The 20384-nt window shown below is 41.9% G+C and overlaps 1 protein-coding gene across 4 annotated transcripts in view; it reads right to left on the bottom strand.

Annotated features, from left to right (window-relative positions):
• The window catches only part of RGS6 (regulator of G protein signaling 6), a 215157-nt gene that overhangs the window by 42457 nt on the left and 152316 nt on the right, over positions 1–20384 (bottom strand). For all 4 annotated transcript variants that reach the window (XR_013842305.1, XR_013842306.1, XM_079990206.1 and 1 more), the window contains exons 4-14: positions 19323–19373; positions 18388–18494; positions 16637–16688; positions 13566–13630; positions 11895–11971; positions 8713–8794; positions 8019–8093; positions 6767–6865; positions 6196–6257; positions 1784–1894; positions 577–702 (exon numbers count right to left, since the gene is read on the bottom strand). Coding sequence is in view for 2 of the 4 variants with exons in the window: in XM_079990206.1 (XP_079846332.1) it covers positions 577–702; positions 1784–1894; positions 6196–6257; positions 6767–6865; positions 8019–8093; positions 8713–8794; positions 11895–11971; positions 13566–13630; positions 16637–16688; positions 18388–18494; positions 19323–19373 (907 nt within the window). In the remaining 2 variants the exon portion in view is untranslated. The remainder of the gene's footprint in view (positions 1–576; positions 703–1783; positions 1895–6195; positions 6258–6766; positions 6866–8018; positions 8094–8712; positions 8795–11894; positions 11972–13565; positions 13631–16636; positions 16689–18387; positions 18495–19322; positions 19374–20384) is intronic.

Consider the following 20384-nt stretch of genomic DNA (forward strand, 5'->3'; position numbering starts at 1 on the left):
AATTAGCTCACTCAGTAACACTGATTCAAAATCTGACCCTGTTTGACACAAGCATATAAATGTATTATCGGAACCTACTAACAAAGCTGTCTGTTAAACACTAGATGGGGTCTCAGATCTCTGTCCAGAGATTGTTCCTGCCCCCTTTGAAAACGATGAGGCATGTGAGTTTGCATGTAATGCTAAGCAAATGAATGACTGAGCTGTCACTGCAGCTTGTGTTTGTTATGATGATAACAGGGTGACAGGGATCGCTCACGTTTAGCTTTTGCCTCGCATCATAACTAATTTTAGTCCAACATATATGGAAAATTAACCTTCTTCTAGAGGGAATTGTAGATTTCTATCAAAATCCAACCAGCATGCCTTTTAACAAAGATTTTGGCGAATTCCTTAGTGGTACCTTAAGGGTACCTTTTAGATACAGACTAGCACTGCTGTCATGCTAATTTATAGCATTCCATACAGGAGTCCAATTCCCACATTCCTTGCTCTTGACATGAGTGAACTTTTCTGCTGAGCAAGTACTGCAACCTTTGGAGCACTAAATCTTTAGCGTATCTGAAGGGTCTTTACCTGAGGTTTTCAGAACTGAATTCCGATTCCAGAAACCGAAGAAACTGGTCACGCCCAACGGGATCTTTCAACACCTCATCTATAGAGAAGCCCCATCTTTTGACCCGGTGCTGAGAAGGCTCCTTGCTATTCAAAGGATAGAAAGATAAGGATCAGCCAGGGTTTCTTTTTCGAGTCTCCCAACGTATATTTTTCTGTGACAGCTTAATTCAAAATGCTCATTAGTGAGCCTGTAGTGATAATTTAAATTAAAGGGGGACACACACATCCTTTTGACTTCAAAGAGTAGAGAAATCTGTATGTATGAAAACAGATGATTTGTTACCTTGTCACAATGTCAGAAAAAGATAAGCTAGGTAGTACTCTGCTTGTGGATACAAAGCTGATATCAGAGATAAACACTTGCTTATAATTTGAAGAAATCCACTCTGTAGCCCAAGAGAGGAAAATGTCAACCTGCAATATTTGGGGTGAGTTATGATTTTCTGGGGAGAGAGGGGCATAATTTCCTATTCAGTATCTGTTTTATGTATTGAAAGGAGAATCTGAGAATGATAAGTATGCAGCTGTATTCTTTTCCTCAGAAGGGTCTCTTACTCTAATAAATTTCTTATCTCAGAAAATAAGAAATTAATGATATATTTAATGACAAGTTTGAGGGAGCCCACAAAATCCCTCTTCTGGGGTTGTATGCAGCCTGAGACAGAAAAGTTAACTACCCTTATTTTAAATTCAAATAATGACATCAGTGTAACAGATGGGATACAATAAGGGACAAAGGAATCTATAAAGAGGTGGAGAAGGAAATTTAGGTACCAATTCTTAAATAATGTTAGATAACTGGGCAGGGACCCTCCTTTGTAAATAAACCATCCTGTTCATAGATAGTGCTATATAAATAATAATAATTGTTACAATGACTATTAGGATTTTGGGAGTCAGTTCTGGGAAGAGAGGAGCCAGCCAGCAGCTGTTCTCTGCATGGTCTTGCCATCTCACCTCTCCCTCTGTTATAGGCAGGTGTCAATCCTTTACATCAAGATAATGCAAACTGTGCAGCCAAAAGAGCTCTGCAATGTTTTATCTTTGAAAGTTTCACTTTCAAAAGTATGAATGTAGGTTGTAAACAGCTTTGAGACCCCCCCCAAAAAAATATAAAGCTGTATAGAAATAATAGTAAGAAGTGTGAAAAATATTAATTTCTTACCTTGTTTCTAAGTCCCAAAATACAGCGTCATCATTTATCCAGGGATTGGAAGGTTCAGCAGGAGTTATAAAAGGGTCATAGTCAATGTACTGATCTGAATAAGTAATTAAACTGTAACAAGAGAAAATAAAAAAAAATATACAGAGATGAGAGCTGTGTGTATAACTTAAATAAATATTACATATACTGCCATTTTAAAAAAGTACATTAATCTGAAAAGTATTCATTATTTGCCCATGCACTGCACAAATGTCAGTAAAAAGGCTGGTTCCTATAGGATACATAGTCTATGCCAAAGTGTTTGTCTTCCAATAGATGTTACAAAACAATTAATGCTACCTTGCATTATCTAAGTTCACAGGAATGTAACTTTTGTTTCCATTCCTTAAAAAAAAGAAGTGGTTAGGCCATGGGTAGGCAAACTAATGCCCGGGGGCCAGATCTGGCCCAATTGCCTTCTAAATCTGGCTTGCGGATGGTCCAGGAATCAACGTATTTTTACACGAGTAGAATGTGTCCTTTTATTTAAAATGCATCTCTGGGTTATTTGTGGGGCATAGGAATTAGTTCATTCCCCCCCCCAAAAAAAAAATATAGTCCAGCCCCCCCCCCCAAGGTCTGAGGGACAGTGGACTGGCCCCCTGCTGAAAAAGTTTGCTGACCCCTGGGTTAGGCAGATGATTGTTTTTGATCAAAAACAAAGTAGCTAACTAGATATAGTGTACCGGACAAAAGCAAGCCCCCATTAACTTCTATTGGACAGAGCTAAGCATTGATTTCAACAGAAAATTAACTGGTGCTTTGTCCAATAGATGTCAGTGGGGGATGTTAAACACTAAAGTTTTGTAGACTTGTGCTCATTGGTTTCTAGTGTCCCGCTTAATATAATAATTGCATCAACAAGATATATCATTTTAGTTTTTTTTCGCAAATGCTCCATTCACTGTGCATACTTTGAGTAGTTGTATTGCTTTCATTTCGTCTCCGTAAGGCAAGTCAACTTTTTTTGCCAGATTATTGCTCAGGTGAATACTGATGGGCACATAGCTGGGATTTGCAGCCAGCAGCAGAGCAAGCCTACTGGGTGCCTGGGGCGGCGTGTGTACCCTGCACCCGGGGGCGGGGCCAGCTGTCCGTGGGGCGGGGCCAACTGGGGTAGGAGGCTCCACGGGGCCTCTGAGGAGTCTGCCTGCCTCCTCCCACTCAACCGCACTACAGCTGAGCGGGAGGCAATGGCCAGACTGTTTGGGGCAGCACAGAGCCTGCGGGTACCGAAGCCACCACATCACTCCCAGGAGAGACATGTGGCTTGGGTGTGCTGCAGGCCCCACGGTGAGTGCCACCCAGCATTTTGTCACCCCCCTCAGTGGTGACACCCCATGCAGCCTGCCCCCACCGCCCCCCTTCCCCCACCCGTTTGCAGCACCCACATGTGAACACCGGCATTTACTAAAACGCATATGTTTACTGTTAAGACTGTGCACGGACTATAGCTAAGAATAAGAATCAAGAATCAAACTGTCCAAACACTGGCCAATTGTTCACTTTAATTCTTCTTACCCAGGCTATATCACTTGCCTGTGTGTGTGTGTGTGTGTGTGTGTTAATGAGAAATGGTGGAGCTGGAGGGGTGTGGAGCTCTTTTTCCCTTCAGCCTGTCACAGGAAGGTTGTTGTTATTTCACAAGGCATTACAATCACACCATTTCGTAACAAAATGCAGGTCCTATCAATAAAGCCTCGGGGTCCTTAGTCCCTCCCTGTCTTATCTTATTTCATTAATAACGTTTCATGACCACCATGGATGGAGGAAGGAAAAGCCTCAATTTTCACAGTAACTGAAGCATTGGGGGGGGGGAGAAATTTCTGTTAAAAAAAATCAATTGGGGACTATAGTTTCTGAAATTCAAATGTTTTCCAATGAAACTGTGGGCACCACAAGGAGTTAAAAATAATGTGGGTTGCAGTTCAAGCTGTTTACTTCAGAGCCATTTCATGGAATTTGATGAGCCTATTATCGAGTGGCTGTGAATCGCACCGGGCAAATTGTAAAGTCAGCCTTGGTTTTGCAGAGACATGAAAAGTAAGGGATGAAAGGAAGGAAGGAAAACTGGATCCACTGAATATTTCAGGCATGTTCTGCAGCTGAACATTGCAGGCACTTTGCTTAGTGTTGGCGCAATGCTACATGGCAGATCTAGGAGCATGCAAGTCTGGGAAAGTCACCATCTACTTTCTCTGTGACTGCACAAGGAATTTCTTCCTTCTTCTCCCTGGTGAAAAACTTCCTCTGATGCTCCCCAACCCTGCTGAATGATACAGAATCTCTTTCTGCACTAAACAGGAGCGCTGTTTATCTTTCAGCTTCCTCACCTTTTTTGCTGTATATCTGCGGTTCTAAATTTTGTGATTCTATATGTATTTTTTACGATACTCGTGGCCTTTGGAAGACCGACAGAAAAGCTGTTTAAAATGGCATTTTGCATCCCAATCCCTAATAGCTACTGGAATTCAGGGCACACACACTCATAAATTGTGCAACTAGGACAGTATTCTGATTTGCTGACACTGCAATGTGCTTTTCTTTGTCTCCTTCTAGCCAAAGTCTCCTTTACTGCTAGTGCAAAATTTGTTTGGAGACTTCTAGGAGGGAAAATAGTCTTGGGAATTAATGCTGCACAGATAAAGAGAAAAGAAGCCCTCATGCGTTATGATCTGCTAATCTGCCACATTCCCGGTGGAAACAATAAGCTATTAAACTGTGGGTTTAGTCTGAAAGGCTACCGTACAACAACAATTCCATCGTAATCAACAAGTCTGGCCATGCTGAGCTCAGCATTTTATCCCAACTTTAAGGTCAAAGGATCTTGTTTGGGTTGGCTTTAAAACTACTTCATCCTAATTCACTCTTGCGAGCCTCTGACATGTAACACTAAATGATGCTTTAAAGCAATGCCTTGTGCTCACATGCTCCCCGCCCCCCCCCCTTTCCTCATCCGGTACAGCCGAAAAGAGGAGATTGGAAGCTGCCACTTATTTTAAAGTAACCAGAGTCATCCTGAGTCATCCCTTGAGAGGAAGAGCAAGATATAAATTTCATCAAGTAATAAACTGGAGGGAAATTATGTTAGTTTAAATGTAATATTTACTTACTGACTTAATTCTCAGGATTACACCCCATGATGCAGTTCTCCTTCCTGCAGGGTCAATGTCTCTGCTTAACAGAGTCACACAGCTGTTAAGTGGGAGGGTGTGATCCTGTACAGTGCCAGCAAACAGTGGCGGAGCATATGCCCCTCCGGAGGGGGGCGTGGCACACTCTCAAGGGGGGGTGCGCGGTGCGGAGGGTGCCCTCCCAGGCACGGGATAGCCACTTGGGTGCTCAGAGCGGTGCACACACCCTGCAGCTGGGGGCGGAGTGAGCCGCCCATGGTGAACATTCAGCGCACCTCCCACCTGCGACTCCCAAGCCTCTTCCAAGCTGTCAAAATGAAGGAGGAAGGGGGGGGGAAATGCTGCCAGCAAAGCGGTGCAGCTCCCACCTTACCCCGATGGCTCAGGGTAGGGCTTGGGAGTCGCGGGCACACGCCAAATGTCACCCCTTCAGTGAGTGTGCCAGGGCAGTCCACCCCCACCGCCCCCTTCCTCCGCCTCTGCCAGCAATTGCTACTTCATGAGTGGCTTCCCTTAGTGGCTTTCCTACACCCCCACATAGAATAGATGGGCACTGGGGCTTACTGTTAATCCACATTAAACCAGAGTTTGCTGGTTTGGATGTAATGGGGGGGGGGGCTCTGACTCAATACAAATCAGGGTCTTTATGCCAAAGTAGGCGTACAACAGGAGCAAGGGAGGGCAGCAGTCAAGGGAGAAATGCCCAGCTCAGGTGCTCATTCCTAGATACGACATTAGTCTTGAATCATTTGATACATTTCCGAGCACAATTCAAAGTGTTGGTGCTGACCTTTAAAGTCCTAAACAGTCTCGGCCCTGTGTACCTGAAGGAGCATCTCCACCCCCATCGTTCTGCCTGGACACTGAGGTCCAGCGCCGAGGGCCTTCTGGCAGTTCCCTCACTGCGAGAAGCCAAGTTACAGGGAACCAGGCAGAGGGCCTTCTCAGTAGTGGAGCCCTCCCTGTGGAAGCCCTCCCACCAGATGTCAAAGAGAAAAACAACTACCTGACATTCAGGTAGACATCTTAAGGCAGCCCTGTTTAGGGAAGCTTTTAATGTTTAACAGACTATTGTATTTTAATATTCTGTTGGAAGCTGCCCAGAGTGGCTGGGGAAACCCAGCCAGATGACTGGGGTATAAATAATAGGTTATTATTATTATTGACAGGGGGAAACAGAACAGATAGCAGAGAACCATTACAACAACGATTATAACATATGTAAATGGGGAGTCTTACCTTTCTGCTACTTTAGACATTTTTAAACAGTGTCTGTCTATCTGCACATTCAGAAATGTTATCTGGCGGAAGAGAAATAAAACACCTCTTAATGCTTCAAATGACTTACACTGTAATATACTTAAAGATGTTGACTCCCAACCCAAACCTTCCTGACTATTCTGGTGAGCATTTGGAGGGCCTTGTAAACCCAGACTTCCCTATTTGCTGAATTGTCAATGGCCATACATGACATGAATGGAGAAGTGCAATGGTCCAAGAAGGAACAAGTTGATTATAGGAAAGCAAGTGTCTGTGAAATAAACTGACTTGCTTTCAAAGAAATGTGTTTAGCACCAGGGGATCCCTGGTAGCTTACAGCAAACTACAACAGTACAAGAGATATAATTATAACTTTAAAAATTGGCAGATTATGACATACTCTAAACACATGTGTTTCCTTTTGAGGGAGAGGCAAGTTTCCAATTTCATATTTACTCAATATTCTGTCCCATTTATAGTAACATGGAAAGAGAAAAAGGGTGGAATATCTCCAAAAGGAACATGAGAAGTCACAGAGAAGATTCCTTACTTGTTTCCGGACATCATCTTTTGTTGTTTTCCGAGCTGGTTGGGAGGGCATATGTACAGGACTTTGGGACTGACTGTCTTCTGTAACTCCATATACTGACTGCAATGAACAGGTGAGAAACAGTATGGTAAGCAAAATAAAATAACAACAACAACAACAACAACAACAATAATAATAAGTGGATTATGATTTTAAACACTAGAGTTGTTAATGGGTTTTAGGACAATTATACCTTTATCCCTTTCCTCTTCCTTTCCTTCCTCCCCTCCCCTCCCCTCCATTGGTGGTCATTTCTATTTGACAGTAAATATCTCAGAGTATGGTCCTATCCTTTCACCCCCTAATTATTATGTTATTTCAGCCTTATTAAATCTCAGGTGCTTTTGACTACAACTCCCATCATCTCTGACCATCGGCTACATTGGCTGGAGCTAATGGGGTGGATAATCGAAAAGAAATAGAGGTCAACATATTGGGGAAGGTTGTCTTACGCTGTAAAGTACCATATACATCAGCAGCCCTATATATAATGCTAAGCCATAAACAGCTTAGGCCCAAATATCTAAAAGACCACTTCCATCCCTACCAACTCTCTTGGGTGTTACTGTTCCACCATCCTCAGAAGTGCGAGGAATGGCAGCCTGAGAGTGACTTTTCTAAAATAAGGTATCCCCTGAATTGTGGAACTTCCTCCACACAGAGGTGCATCTTGCCCAGCTTTTGTCATATCCTGAAAACACACCTCTTGACATACACTTGTCATTTAAGGTGTTTTTGTGGCACCAACCTCTTCTGTTTCTTTAATCTATAGTATGCAGCTTTCTAGGAAGGCTTTATTTGTTTTTATGATTGCATATAAACTGTTTTAATTCTTTTACTTTTTTAAAAATTACATGATTATATTGCTCTGAGCCGCATCGGGACCTTACAATGAAGGTAGAAATCTGATAAATAAATAAAAGAAGTAATCAGGTCTACATGTTATGTTGTATGATTCTTCACAACTGGTACACACAATTTATCTACCTCTAGTAAAAGGCGAAAGATTTATATGATCTGAGGTGAAACCAGAGTATTCACAATTTATTTACCTCAATGAAACTGAAAAGCAACTTAAATGTATGTATCTTTGGCATGGCCACGTGCCTCCTGCTATATAACAAAAACATCCCATGAAACTCTTGATATTCTTATTGTAAAGGTATGGCATAATTTAACGTTAACTTTTTTGAGGCGGGGGGAGGAATCTTGCCTTTTTGACCCTCTGTGGATTTTTCATACGCCGACACTTTCTGATGTCCATCTCTGTTGTGTTCACGCAGCCTGGCTGAAAAACACACATTTATGAGATTACTGGCTGCGTTTAATTTCCATACTGTCCCTGCTTTCTAAAAACCAGTAATTTCAAAATATGATCCACACAGCCAAAATTGCTGTCCTTTATTTAAAGTGCCGTTATTAAAAACAGGAGCTGTTCTAATGCAGGGACAGGGAACCTTCTGCCCTCCAAATATTACTGAACTTTCAACAGCCCTAGGAAGCATGATGAGTGAACAGGCACAATATGAGCTGCAGTTCCAACAACTTTTGGAGGGCCAAAAGTTCCTCATCTCTGCTTTTAAAGTCTCAAAAGGCCACTATGAGGTACAATCCAGGACGAATAAGCTGCAACTGAATTCAATTTCATACATTGCCAGTGGCATTGCTCTCCTTTGTGTGGTGAAATGCTTCTGCCTCCCCACTCTTCCCAGTGGGAAGATTCATGCTCTCTGATGCAAAAAGTGAGCTCTGAAGGGGCTTTAATCTACAGAATTGTGCAAATTCTTCCATACTATAGGAAATAGGATAAAATAAAGAAAACATGAAAGCTCACGCGATATCTATGTGTGAAAACAAAATAGAACATGTCATCGGAGTGTATAGCAGCAACAAATCATTTAACTTACCACTGGCCTATGGACATCCCAGAAGGCTCTTTCTTGACTATCCAAAATTTTCCTTTCTGTTTTATCCTTTTTTCTGTCAATTCTAAAACAAACCACAAGAAAATCACAAAAGTTTGATTGGGGTTTGTATGAGAATCTAGATTAAGCTTTAGTGTGGTGTTTTGACTGATTGGATTTTAGGGTCTATTGAATAACCTTCGGAACATTACAAACACAATTGCTATATAGAAAAGCAAAGGCAGAATACAAATGCAATGTAATATTAAGCACCCACAACAGCTCATAAAATCCTCCACAAGGACAATCCCACAATGAAATCAGACCACAATTTCACTAGTTGGAGTTAGCAAAGGGCAGAGATGGGGAACCTCTGGCCCTCCAGATGTTGTTGGACTCCCAACACCCACCAACCCCAGTCAATGGTCAGGGATGAGAAGATGGAGTCCAACAACATCTGGAGGGCCAAATGCTCTCCACCCTGGGCCAAAGCTCTTGTCTTCCCCAAGGTTTATTGAACTCAACAAGGCATGTATAGGATTGTGAGGCTAATTTGTTAGACTTGATAGTCGGATTAGAAAGGCTTTGCAGGAATGCTGTTGCTGCTAACTCTGCACCAAAAACATGGTGCTCACTGCATCCTGTTGGGTGGACTTGTATGTGCATTATTGTCAGGAGCGAGCCAGCAGTAAATCACACTGTGCAACTTGGAGTTAACTCTTTATTAGCAAAAACGAGATCAGCAAAGAAGTGTCAGGCCGAATGACCACAGCAACTCTCTCTGGTAGTTCTTGCCTCCATGAAGCAGTTGTTCCCCAGCTGGCTCATCCCCACATTCCTCTGCATCCAACCAGTCCATGAGAACTATACTACAAGTCCTCTCTGTGGTATCAAGAGGCAATTGCCATATTTCCTTTCACATAGCAGAGAGCATGCCTTGAAACCAAGACACGAATTTATTCCTTAGCAGCAAGCAAAAATATATGGGGGCTACATTCACTCTACCTTTAGAATAACATGGGGGCAGAAAGCAGTTAAGCATACATAATGCCTAGATGAATTTTGTGGGAGGCCATTTACATATCACCAAAAAGGAGCACACAAAATTGCACAAAACTGGCATGTCCTAATTTACATCTGTAGGTGCAAATTTAGAAATAATTGCTATAATTTAAACAGAAATACATTACACCATAGTGGTTAAGTCTGTGCCCAGGTGACTTGTTTGCCTGCTCAATCTGCTGCCTAAGTGGTAACAGCTGATGGTCAATTTCAAGGTCTCTGCTCTCTCTTCTGATGGATCCTTACCTTTCAACCAGACCTGGACCAGATATTCAAAAAAAAGGACCTCAAATAGAGGACTGTCCTCTGTAAAGTGGGGCACATGGCCACCCACTGGCAGGGCTCCATTACACCTGTGTTTGTCATTCAAATGCAGCCCAGCTATGAACTAAGCTTTTTGGCCCCCCCCCCCCATGTTGACAACTGCCAGAAGGGAAATACAGAGTAAGTAATGACATGGTAGGCACAACTGTTAAACCTAAGTACTCAATATTAGGCACATAAATCTAACAGTCTTAGCAGCAAGAGTTTAATGATGAGCATCCACACTTATCGCTGCGGTTGACACTGACTAATGTGGCTCATTTAATGTTGCCTGCGGCTTTGGGAATACCCTACGGATGGGGGTAGAAGTCTCTGTCATAGCAGAGAGGCCTTTAAATGAAGGTGGCCAGGAACAGGCAAAACAAACCCCCTTTATTCCAGTTTCGGCTCAAGTATGCTCAAGTATGTAGGGATGGCAAAAAAAAAAGTGAAGAGAATCAGAGAAGGCAAGAGTCAAATGAAGTTTTAAAACCTTTCCCGTATTAATAAGACAAATTGCAGCAAGTGACAAAAGTAGCTTATTTAATTATGATTAGCCTCGAAGTTCTTCACACCACACTGGGACTATAAGGTTTAATTGGGAGATTAAGCAACTGACAGGGAAGATTCACACTTAGCTGGGAGTCTCACGGAACAACAGGACTTACTTCTGAGAAGACATGCACAAGCTTGTGCTGTAAGAGTTCAGTGGATTAACTGGCGGAGCCCAATTTTAACTGGCAAGAATGGAGGTTAAGGGCAAACGTTTATTTGGGGCTTCTGGGTGGTTGTGTGTGTGTGCTATTTTTGTTTTGGTGTGTTAATATAATAGGGAATGGGGGGGAAAGATGGTGCTGTAATACAGGCTGTGTGTTTTAATCTGTTTTTAGTTTGCTGCAAAATCTGTGTTTTTTTCTAATGTTTTAAGCAGTTGCTCTTAACTGTTTTTACCAATAATGTTATCATTTTTATTCTCTTTTCAGGTTTTTCACAACCAAGCATAAATTTAATGAAATAAATAAATCCCCTCCAGCAAGGTGTGATCATTTTTGTCTACCAAATTGTAAGTTGACATGTTTATTGCAGAAGGCATCTTTATTTATTTTCTCTTTTTTTGGAGGGGGCAGGGAGCTTCATCTTCAGACAAATTAATGTATTGTGGTTTTGAGAATATGCAAAATCACTGAAATGATTCATTGGTTCAACAGCAGGTGATGGCTCAATAGTCAACCATTTACAATGACAAATTAGGCCTAATGCCATCATTCCCACCTGCCCTTTCCATGTACAAGCCATGCACAGGGTGATATCCAATGAGGGTCCCACCAGAGACAATTGGTGCGCACATGTGTGTGTATGCGCACACATGGTGGACTGCAGAGGAAGGAGAAGTCCCACTGAACAAGTGGAAATCTGCTTGTGCGGCACTGGGTATCACCCATAGAAAATATGGGTGATGTTTATGTTTGTTTTATTAAATTTATATACTGCTCTTCATCCAAAGACAGCATTTTTGGGGGAGGGGGAAGGGGGAAGAGTCAACCATATGAAGACCACATCATTGTGCCAAGAATCATCATGCCAGAGCTGCACATGTCTGGTGGTTGATGCCATCAATGGAGAGGTTCTCCTTGTGAATGGAGCCAGATATGCAGTGAAGGAATGTTAACTGTTCAGATCCTGAACAGAATGTAGCATCTTTCAGTTCCCTCCACTTTGCAGAGGGGAAGGGAAACGTACCCTTGAAACCTAAGCTTTAAGAAGGAATGGTTAGCCTTAACACATTCTCTCCCCAGAAGATTTGTTCACTTGGTACCTACTTCACTTGAGCTTCAGCTTGCATAAAGATGAATTCCCACTTCCTTGCAAAAGCTCTCTGGAGTCTTGCCAAGTTCTCCTAAACGAGAGAGGAAAATGAGGCGAGCCACCAATGATACCAACCCATGATCAAAATGAACCTCTCATTATAACGTCTGTCATGTGTATCTGCAAAGCCGGACAGTCACAAAGCAATGGCGGCAGCAGTTGAAATGACAAGAATGGAAATTGCATTGGGCATAAAGGAGTAAAGAACAGAGCACAATACCTTGAGTTGTAGCAGGGCATGAAACCACCTTTCTTGTATTACTGGTGTGCACCCCCCTTTGTTTCATGTACCCCAGTATTTTGGGAATTATTTAGCTGCTGTCTGTTCGCTTCACATAAGATGAGTCCCATGGTCTTGATGTCAGTGTGGTGTTTATAGAGAGGATTTGAGCCAGCATTTTTAGAGTCCCATTGACTTAAATGGGAGCGTTTCAAGTATCTACATAACATTTCAATCAAGTCAGTAGGACTTGAAAGCACTCAATTTTAGCTCAATTCTTTCCATATAACGTATCCATTATGTGTATTTTTCTCTCTCTACCCCCCCCCCATGTATTATTAAAGCAACCTACACTATGGAAATGCCACAACAGGAATCTCATTTAATAAGTTCACTATCTAAGATGACATATTGACTTGTATAGGAAAGGATCATTGGCCTTGCCAACACATTGGACTAAATATTAAAGCCCAGCCATTTTAAGCGACAAATCCACTGTGAGCCAGAATATGCAGACAACATGCCTTGCCTAAAAAAATTAAATAGATACGAACTCACATACAGACAAAAGAATGGGAAAAGAAGGTATAAGCAAAGGAAAAACAGATAAAAAAAAGAATTACAAAAACCTCCAAAACATCTGCAATAATATATCCAATGGTTTGTTTGCAACCACAAAAACAAAATCACCCCTAAAAACAAAATAGAGTTCCTAGTTTTAACAAGAGCTTCTGTTAAAGCCATACACCACCATTCTTATCTTTAATTAACCGGGCAAGTGTTGATGTGGTTGCTCATCACGTGAGCTATGGGCTTGAAGAAAATGAAAGATGATCTAATCGTTTGGCCTTGTCTGATAATTATTGCTCTCAATAGGCCCCAGAATACTGCATTTTGGTGCCATGCCTTCTCTGCATGTATACCAGAGCGTGACTGGTGGCTCTGAGTAAACCCTTTGTGATTCATAAAGAAGCTTTATAACCCGCACAATTGACTAGCTGATAGTAAGCAAAGATTTGTAACTGAATTTATAAATAATAAAGTTGGAAATGTGTGGGAGTAAAACCCTGTAAAGAGTGATAATATAGCGTATAAAAATGTTTAATATACCATGGTTGGTGGTTAGAGTCAATTGGCAGTTCTGTCTGGGTTGCAGGGATGGAATGTGTATCTGTTGAGCAAGCCAGAGGAAGCACTGGGTTGTGCAGGAATAAACATCCACTGTGGTTTAACAAGCATCCAAAAAGTGAAAGAGCATGAATTTCCTGACATTTATTTAAGAGTTTCCAGATAGAAGCAACGATTAGAAAGCACAGATTCCACCTTCAAGTTTGTTGTACAAAGAAAAGAGGTTTGCTTTAGAGGACAACATTACACTTTGTAACTGTAAAATCAGTATACCTACGGCTTCATAATCTGCCAGCTCCAGCCTCGCTTTGTTCTGCATGGTCCTCTTGCAAAGATAGATGGCTATGGAGAGAAAGAAAACAAAATGTCACCATTAAGGCAAGGACAGTTGCTACAGGGGGGGGAAAACCCAGCCATAGGTGTGGACCAACTCCCATAACTGCAAAATCACATTTTTTCAGATGCCTGAATCACAAAAAAAAAATCATTTCTGGGTACCCAGAAATTCTGAGCATGTCTGTAGAATTGTTGTGTGTATCATCCAAATGCTGCCCTGAGATACTTCATGATGATTGGTAGGATACAAATGGAATAAATTATAATAAAATAAATCTTAGCAAAACATCAACATGAATAAAATGGGAGAAGAATTTTGACAGTGAGTGCTAGTCTTTCAAGATGGTTCCCTGTGCATGCTCTACGTGCTAGGATGTATTTCCCTTAAAAAATGTGCCCACGGTTAAAATGGCAGCCCCAAGCGTCATCTGGTCTAACAGCCTGCAATGCAAATGCAGCAATGTATTGGGTTACCGACTGGATGGATTTCGCCAGTTATAAGGGAACAGAAATTGCCATCTCTTAAGCATGAAGCACCTGCTGAAATATCTCCCACTGAAATAAAATGGACTCAGAACTGCTTAGACAGCTGCACAATGGACTCAATGCCTAAAGGAGGAGAAGGATTGTTTGTTATACATCTTTTTTTCTTACTGACTTGTTGGAGTTATTAACAGTTAAATAAGAGATTGAATGTGATTACCATTATATGACTTCCACAGTGATGGCAACTCTGCTTCCAACTATAACTACAAATCCTACAATATATTTATTAAAAAGTGTGCAGTGACAAGGAAGGAAGGGTTTTTGTTTGTTTGTTTTGTGTGGTCATAAATTGCTTCTGGTCAACCTGTAAAAAAAAAAAAAGCACTGCCAAAAGCCCTTGTTTTATGAGCACAGGTATATTCATTTCCTTTGCCAGTGCCCCGGTTGAATGAAAAAATTGATTTTATCATTTCAGCGTGAGAGGAGTATGGCTGTAGAAGAGACAGCAATAACACATAGAGACAGCTAAAGATAACAATGCTGACATATTCCTTTTATGCATTAGTACTCAAGCTGTTCAGACATTTAATAGAGAATTCTGTGGTTTATTAGCTCATAAACCACTGTTATTTCTTTCCCAACGCCAGACACCAGCCGCTAATATAAACTGATCACTCTTCTTTGCCCCCGCTATACATCAATGCAATGCCATTTTCATTTACTGCTGCTAAGGGATTTCTAATTTTGGTTAGAGAACAGTTTATTGATCAGCCAGACTATATATTAGTGTCCAGGCTATATCATCATTTATCGTACAGGACACCAAATTCATCCACAGATCACAGCCTGACCTTCGTACAAAAATCATACTAATGATGCGAGATGGCAATAACCTTAAGGCATTTTACAACGCAGTCATTTTATACACAGGGAGTGCATTCATATCTGCAGCTGTAGATCGACACTGTTGCATCTGAATAAAGTCCTATCTTAATTTCCATATTAACTTAATCTCTGTTCTGTACGCAATTTTGTATATGGCTCGGCACTATTGAAATTACTCTTAATGTCTTTTCACACAACAATTAATATCACCACAGGGGAGCAAGTGGTGCCCCATCCTAAATCAAGGTGCTTAGTAATGAAGGCTGTCAAATTATTTGGCATTAGAGGCACCAACTGCACAAGCACCCCTCCCAAATAGGAAAAATGCAACAATAATAAATTAAACAATTAACAATTTGCTGCCCAATCATGGCACCCAAAACCAGCTTAATAGTAGGGTTGGCTCTGAAAAATACTGTACAGTGGTACCTCAGGATGCAAACGGGATCCGTTCCAGAGCCCCATTCGCATCCTGAAGCGAACGCAACCCGCGACTGCAGGTCGCGATTCGCCACATCCGTGCATGCGCGTGACGTCATTTTGACCGTCCGCGCATGTGCAAGCGGCGAAACCCAAAAGTAACGCGTTCCATTACTTCCGGGTCGCCGCAGAGCGCGACCCAAAAGCGTTCAACCTGAAGAAGCTTCAACCTGAGGTATGACTGTAATGTTTCCAGTGTAAAATGGATGTATGGGGATTGGGGGCAGAACTGTGATGTGACTTCGGCTCAGCTCTGCTTGCCTTGAGGCAGGTGGGCGCCAACAGAACAAAAGCAAAAAAAGGGGAGGGAGGTGGTCTTGACAGCCACTGAAACACTGTGGCTGGTGCCCACAGTTTTAATTTCTCCCCAAATGACTCTGGGGCCCCAACTCAGGGTAGCTCTGGAGCAAGGTTACACTGGGGCCCCTAGTGGCAGAACTTGATAAGGCATGGATACACAGGAAAAACATAACAGTTTTTAAATCTTCTCCCCAAACACTGTGAGATTGGAGAGAGCCCTGGAGAAATGATTCACAGTAATTAAAAACTAGAGCTATCTGTTGACATATATCTGCCGTTATATTAGTTAAAAGTTAATGGGAGGCTAGGATTAAGACATTTAACACAATATGCACATCTGTTGCGTTAAATTTAAATTTACATAGATTTCAAATTGTATTACATACAGTAAGTGCAATATGAGAAATAAAAGAAGCCAGAAGAATACAGTCAAAAATAATTCAGCACCTAGCAGAGCATATTACAATTGCTACAATACGAAGGGAAATCATTAAGTGGGCCACCAAGACCCTCAGCAATTTTCAAGTGTTCAGCTAGGAAGAGGAAAACACTGCTCTTGAAAAAAAAATCTACTGTTAATTTAATAATTCATCCCATAATGTCTCTTGTGCTTGCTCATTTTATATATCATGAATTTGCTCCATGAGATGCTGCATGTCAGTTGAATGAGGGTTAATATTATTATTATCATCCAAACTGAAAGACAGTCCAGCTCTAGTCATGCGAATAGAACTGTTTCTTACATGGGAAAGGAGAAGCAATGTAGGTCATATAATGAATCATCTCTTTTTAGAACAACTTGGTCACTGGAAATATTTTTACAAATAACATTAAAAAAATTACGTCACCGCAAATTCTCACCATAGTCTGTGTTTTCTGGTTCCCAACAATTTGAAGGCCAAAAATATGGAGCCTGGAAAACAGTGAATTTTTATCACTATGATGCATTCATCTAAATATAATTATTGCTGTTATCATAATTAATATGTTTATTTTATGAATCACTTCTCATGAGGCATCCCAAAGTAATTTACAATATAACAAAAACATATTTACAACAGTTACACATATAAAAAACAGTTAAAACAATTAAATGTATAGAAACAATTTTAAAAACAATTTGCGCACGTGTTTGTGTGTAAAATCTGATGGGAGGGCGTTGCACAGGGCAGGCGCCACTGTTTGGTTCCCTGTAACCTCACTTCTCGCAATGAGGGAACTGCCAGAAGGCCCTCGGCGCTAAATCTCAGTGTCTGGGCTGAACAGTGGGGATGGAGACGCTCCTTCAGGTATATAGGACATTCTTATGTTAATGAGAAATACTCATAAAACAAGATTTGATCAGTTGTAAAATACTGTGAGAATTATATTTTCTTTCATTCCCTCCTCATATGAAGAAAACTGATATAAAGTCATGTGATGTAACCAAGAAGTGTAGCCATTCCAGCAGGAAGAAGATGGCGAATTTCCCCCCAGAAATGCTTGTATTGATGTGGTTTGGGCAGTCAAAACAAGCTGGCAGACTCAAGTCTCATCTTAGAACTTTAGACTTGGGAGGAAGTTGGGAGGAATCCTGAGGGTAATCTAGTCCAACCCCCTGCAATGGAGAAATCACAACTAACACAGATGGAGGAATCACAGCTAACACAGATGGTCATATAACCTTTGCTTAAAAACCTCTGAGGAAGAAGAAAGTCCACCACCTCTCGTGGGAGTCTGTTCCACTGCTGAACAGCTCTTACCATCAGAAAATTATTCCAGATTTTTAGCTGGAATCTCCTTTCTTGTAACTGGTTCAGGTCCTAGGCTCCGGAGCAGGAGAAAACAAGCTTGCTCCATCTTCCATGTGACACCTCTTTAGATATTTGAAGATGGCTATCATATCTCCTCTCAGTCTCTTCTTATCCAGGCTAAACATACCTAACTCCCACAACTGTTCCTCAGAAGGCTTGGTTTCCAGACCCTTTATCATCTTGGCCACCCTCCTCTGCACACATTCTAGCTCATTAATACAGTGGTACCTAAGTTCCCGAATACCTCCATTGTCATACATTTCGGTTCACGGACGTCAAAAATCCAGAAGTACCACTGTATCCTTATTAAACTGTGGTTTCCAGAACTGGACACAGTACTCCAGATGGGATCTGACCAAGGCAGACTGGAACAGTACTATAACTTCCCTTGCAGCATCACATTGTGGGTCTGTCAGCTGCCAATGGGTGGAAAGTGTAGGAAAATAAGCTGGGCATGAGACTGATCATAATATGCCATGCCACGGGGCATAAGTATGTGGTAGAACACATGGTTAGCAACCAAAAAGGTGTGAGACTCAACACCTAGCCCTACTAGTTTAAAAGGAATCTCTGTCACAGTTAAAACAAACAACCCCCCCCCAAACTTAACTTTATATATAAGCATCTGTTAATGCTTAGTTATAATAAAAGTTAAGCATTTCCATGCCACTGTCAAACAACTAAAGCAGCTCCTCCAAAAGTTAGAAGGCAGCAGGTGTGTGTTGGAATGCCTTTACTCTAGGTTCATTCCTCTTGTCAAGGAGAAAGCAGGAAGTTCTTATCAAGGAGGGTGTTGAGTTGTTGTGTAATCCAAATTACCTGAAAGCGATAGAAAGTCCCATCATCCTTCAAAGTAAGTACATGATCTGAGATTGGGAAAATGTATCCCTGTGCTGCAATGAGACTTCCCATATGTATTGCTTCAGCTGGAAATTAAGGCAGAAAAAATATATGTCAAATATCTGTACAAAGCAACATCTCCCAAGGCCTAGGATGGCAGGACCTTGTTGGTACAGCAATCCCCGAGCCATGACCACCTCCTTTCTTACAGACACACCTGGGCGCTAAAATTGGCAGAGGGGGCCCCTCTTGGTAGTTCCTCCACCCTCAGAGCCTGGTGGCGGCCCAAAAGAGGACATTCTCTGTGATAGGCCCTAAGCTGTGGGAGTCCCTCCCCACAGAGGTGCATCTGGAGCCTCGCCTTCATTCAAAGACATACAAATCCCACTGAATTCATTGGAGCTTCTTCCCAGTTAAGTGGGTACAGGATTGCAGCCTCAGGTTCTGCTATAATGCCTCTGCAATCGCTGAAATAGCCTCAATATATGACAAGTCTGCTGACCCAGACAACTTTAAAAACTATGTTAATATATCATAATAATAAAATTATCAAGTTCTGGAAGAGTTTACCACAATTTTGAGTGTGTGGTAGGCACCTCCCTATCCTTCTCTAAAGTTTTCGTCAATCCAAATGTGGTAGAAAGAATTCTGGAGAACTCAGAAGAGAAAATGAATTCATTTAGGGATGGCACGAAACTACTTTCAACCTGTCTTTCATCTTGTGGTCACTTTTCCCACCTGGGTCTCAGAAACAGTGTTCCCAGAATCTGGCAACGAATTCTTAACCCTTCAGTTTGGGATGCCACAGAATCACAAGATTCCGAGTTTAATTTTATAGCATACAATATTGCAAGCCATAGATAATACCAAGCCCCAAGCTTATATATATTTTTGGCATTGGAAGAACAAATTACCTGGGTCTTCAATGTTGAGATTCTTCATGAGCCACTGCACTATGTCCGTCCCTAGAGAAAGGAAAGGAAAGGAAAGGAAAGGAAGAAAGCCAAAAGGAATGAGACAAAGAATACATAAGCAATAAGAACTATTTTCAGTCGTGTGGTGGAGAGGAAATGCTGTGGGGAGGGGTTCGGCTTTTTTACAGCAGGAGCAAGGTTGTCATCAGGAGGAGAACCAGGATAATTGTTGAGCCCCCCCCCCCCGCTCTAGTAGGTGAGGACGAGACTTTCAAGTTTTCTTGCGACAGATTAGCAAAGATGAAGTCAGCAAATGAGGAATATAGTCAGTAGAGGCAGGGTGCATCTTTCTTTTTTTCTTTGACGTGGTTCCCATTGTCCCGCTGCCCATTTAAATGGTGACACTTCTTGGCAATGTTGTTTCCGTTTCTAATTAAAACAGGGAAGGCCAGGGAACCTTCTTAAGCCCAATGGCTCCACTCCCTTCTAGGCAATCTTCTGAAAGCCACATACCAGCCTTCAGGGCCAGAAGCAAAGATGAGTAAAGCAACAAATGTGCATTTTACCTTTTATATAGGAGGCTAGTTTCCACACGCACTCATGCACCCCCTTCATTCATAAGAACCGGGATCAGAGCAGTGGTCCATCTAGCCCAACAGCCTGTTTTCACAGAGGCCAGCCAGATGTCCACAGGAACCCCACAAGCATCAACTGTTGTTCATAGCCAGGCTGCCTCTGGCAGTGGAGGCAGAACTCTCTCTGTTCTACCGTCTTCTTACCTGTTGGATTTGCGATGTGGCAGCATTGGTGGGGAACCCATGTTGCAGGATAACAGCTTCCATCATCCTTGGCCATTGGCCATGCTAGCTAGGACTGATGGGAGTTGTATCTGTAGGGTACAGTGTTTGCTGTCCCTGGTTTACATCAAGTTAGAAACATTACACACAGCAATACCTTCAGTGTCTCAGGCAACTTATTGCTTAGGACAGCAACCAGATTTTCTGGTCAATCAAATTTTTATGCCTCCCAATCAATCAATGAATCAGTCAATCAATCAATCAA

The sequence above is a fragment of the Podarcis cretensis genome (assembly GCF_951804945.1).
Source record: "Podarcis cretensis genome assembly, chromosome: 1".
Classification (NCBI taxonomy): Eukaryota; Metazoa; Chordata; class Lepidosauria; order Squamata; family Lacertidae; genus Podarcis; species Podarcis cretensis.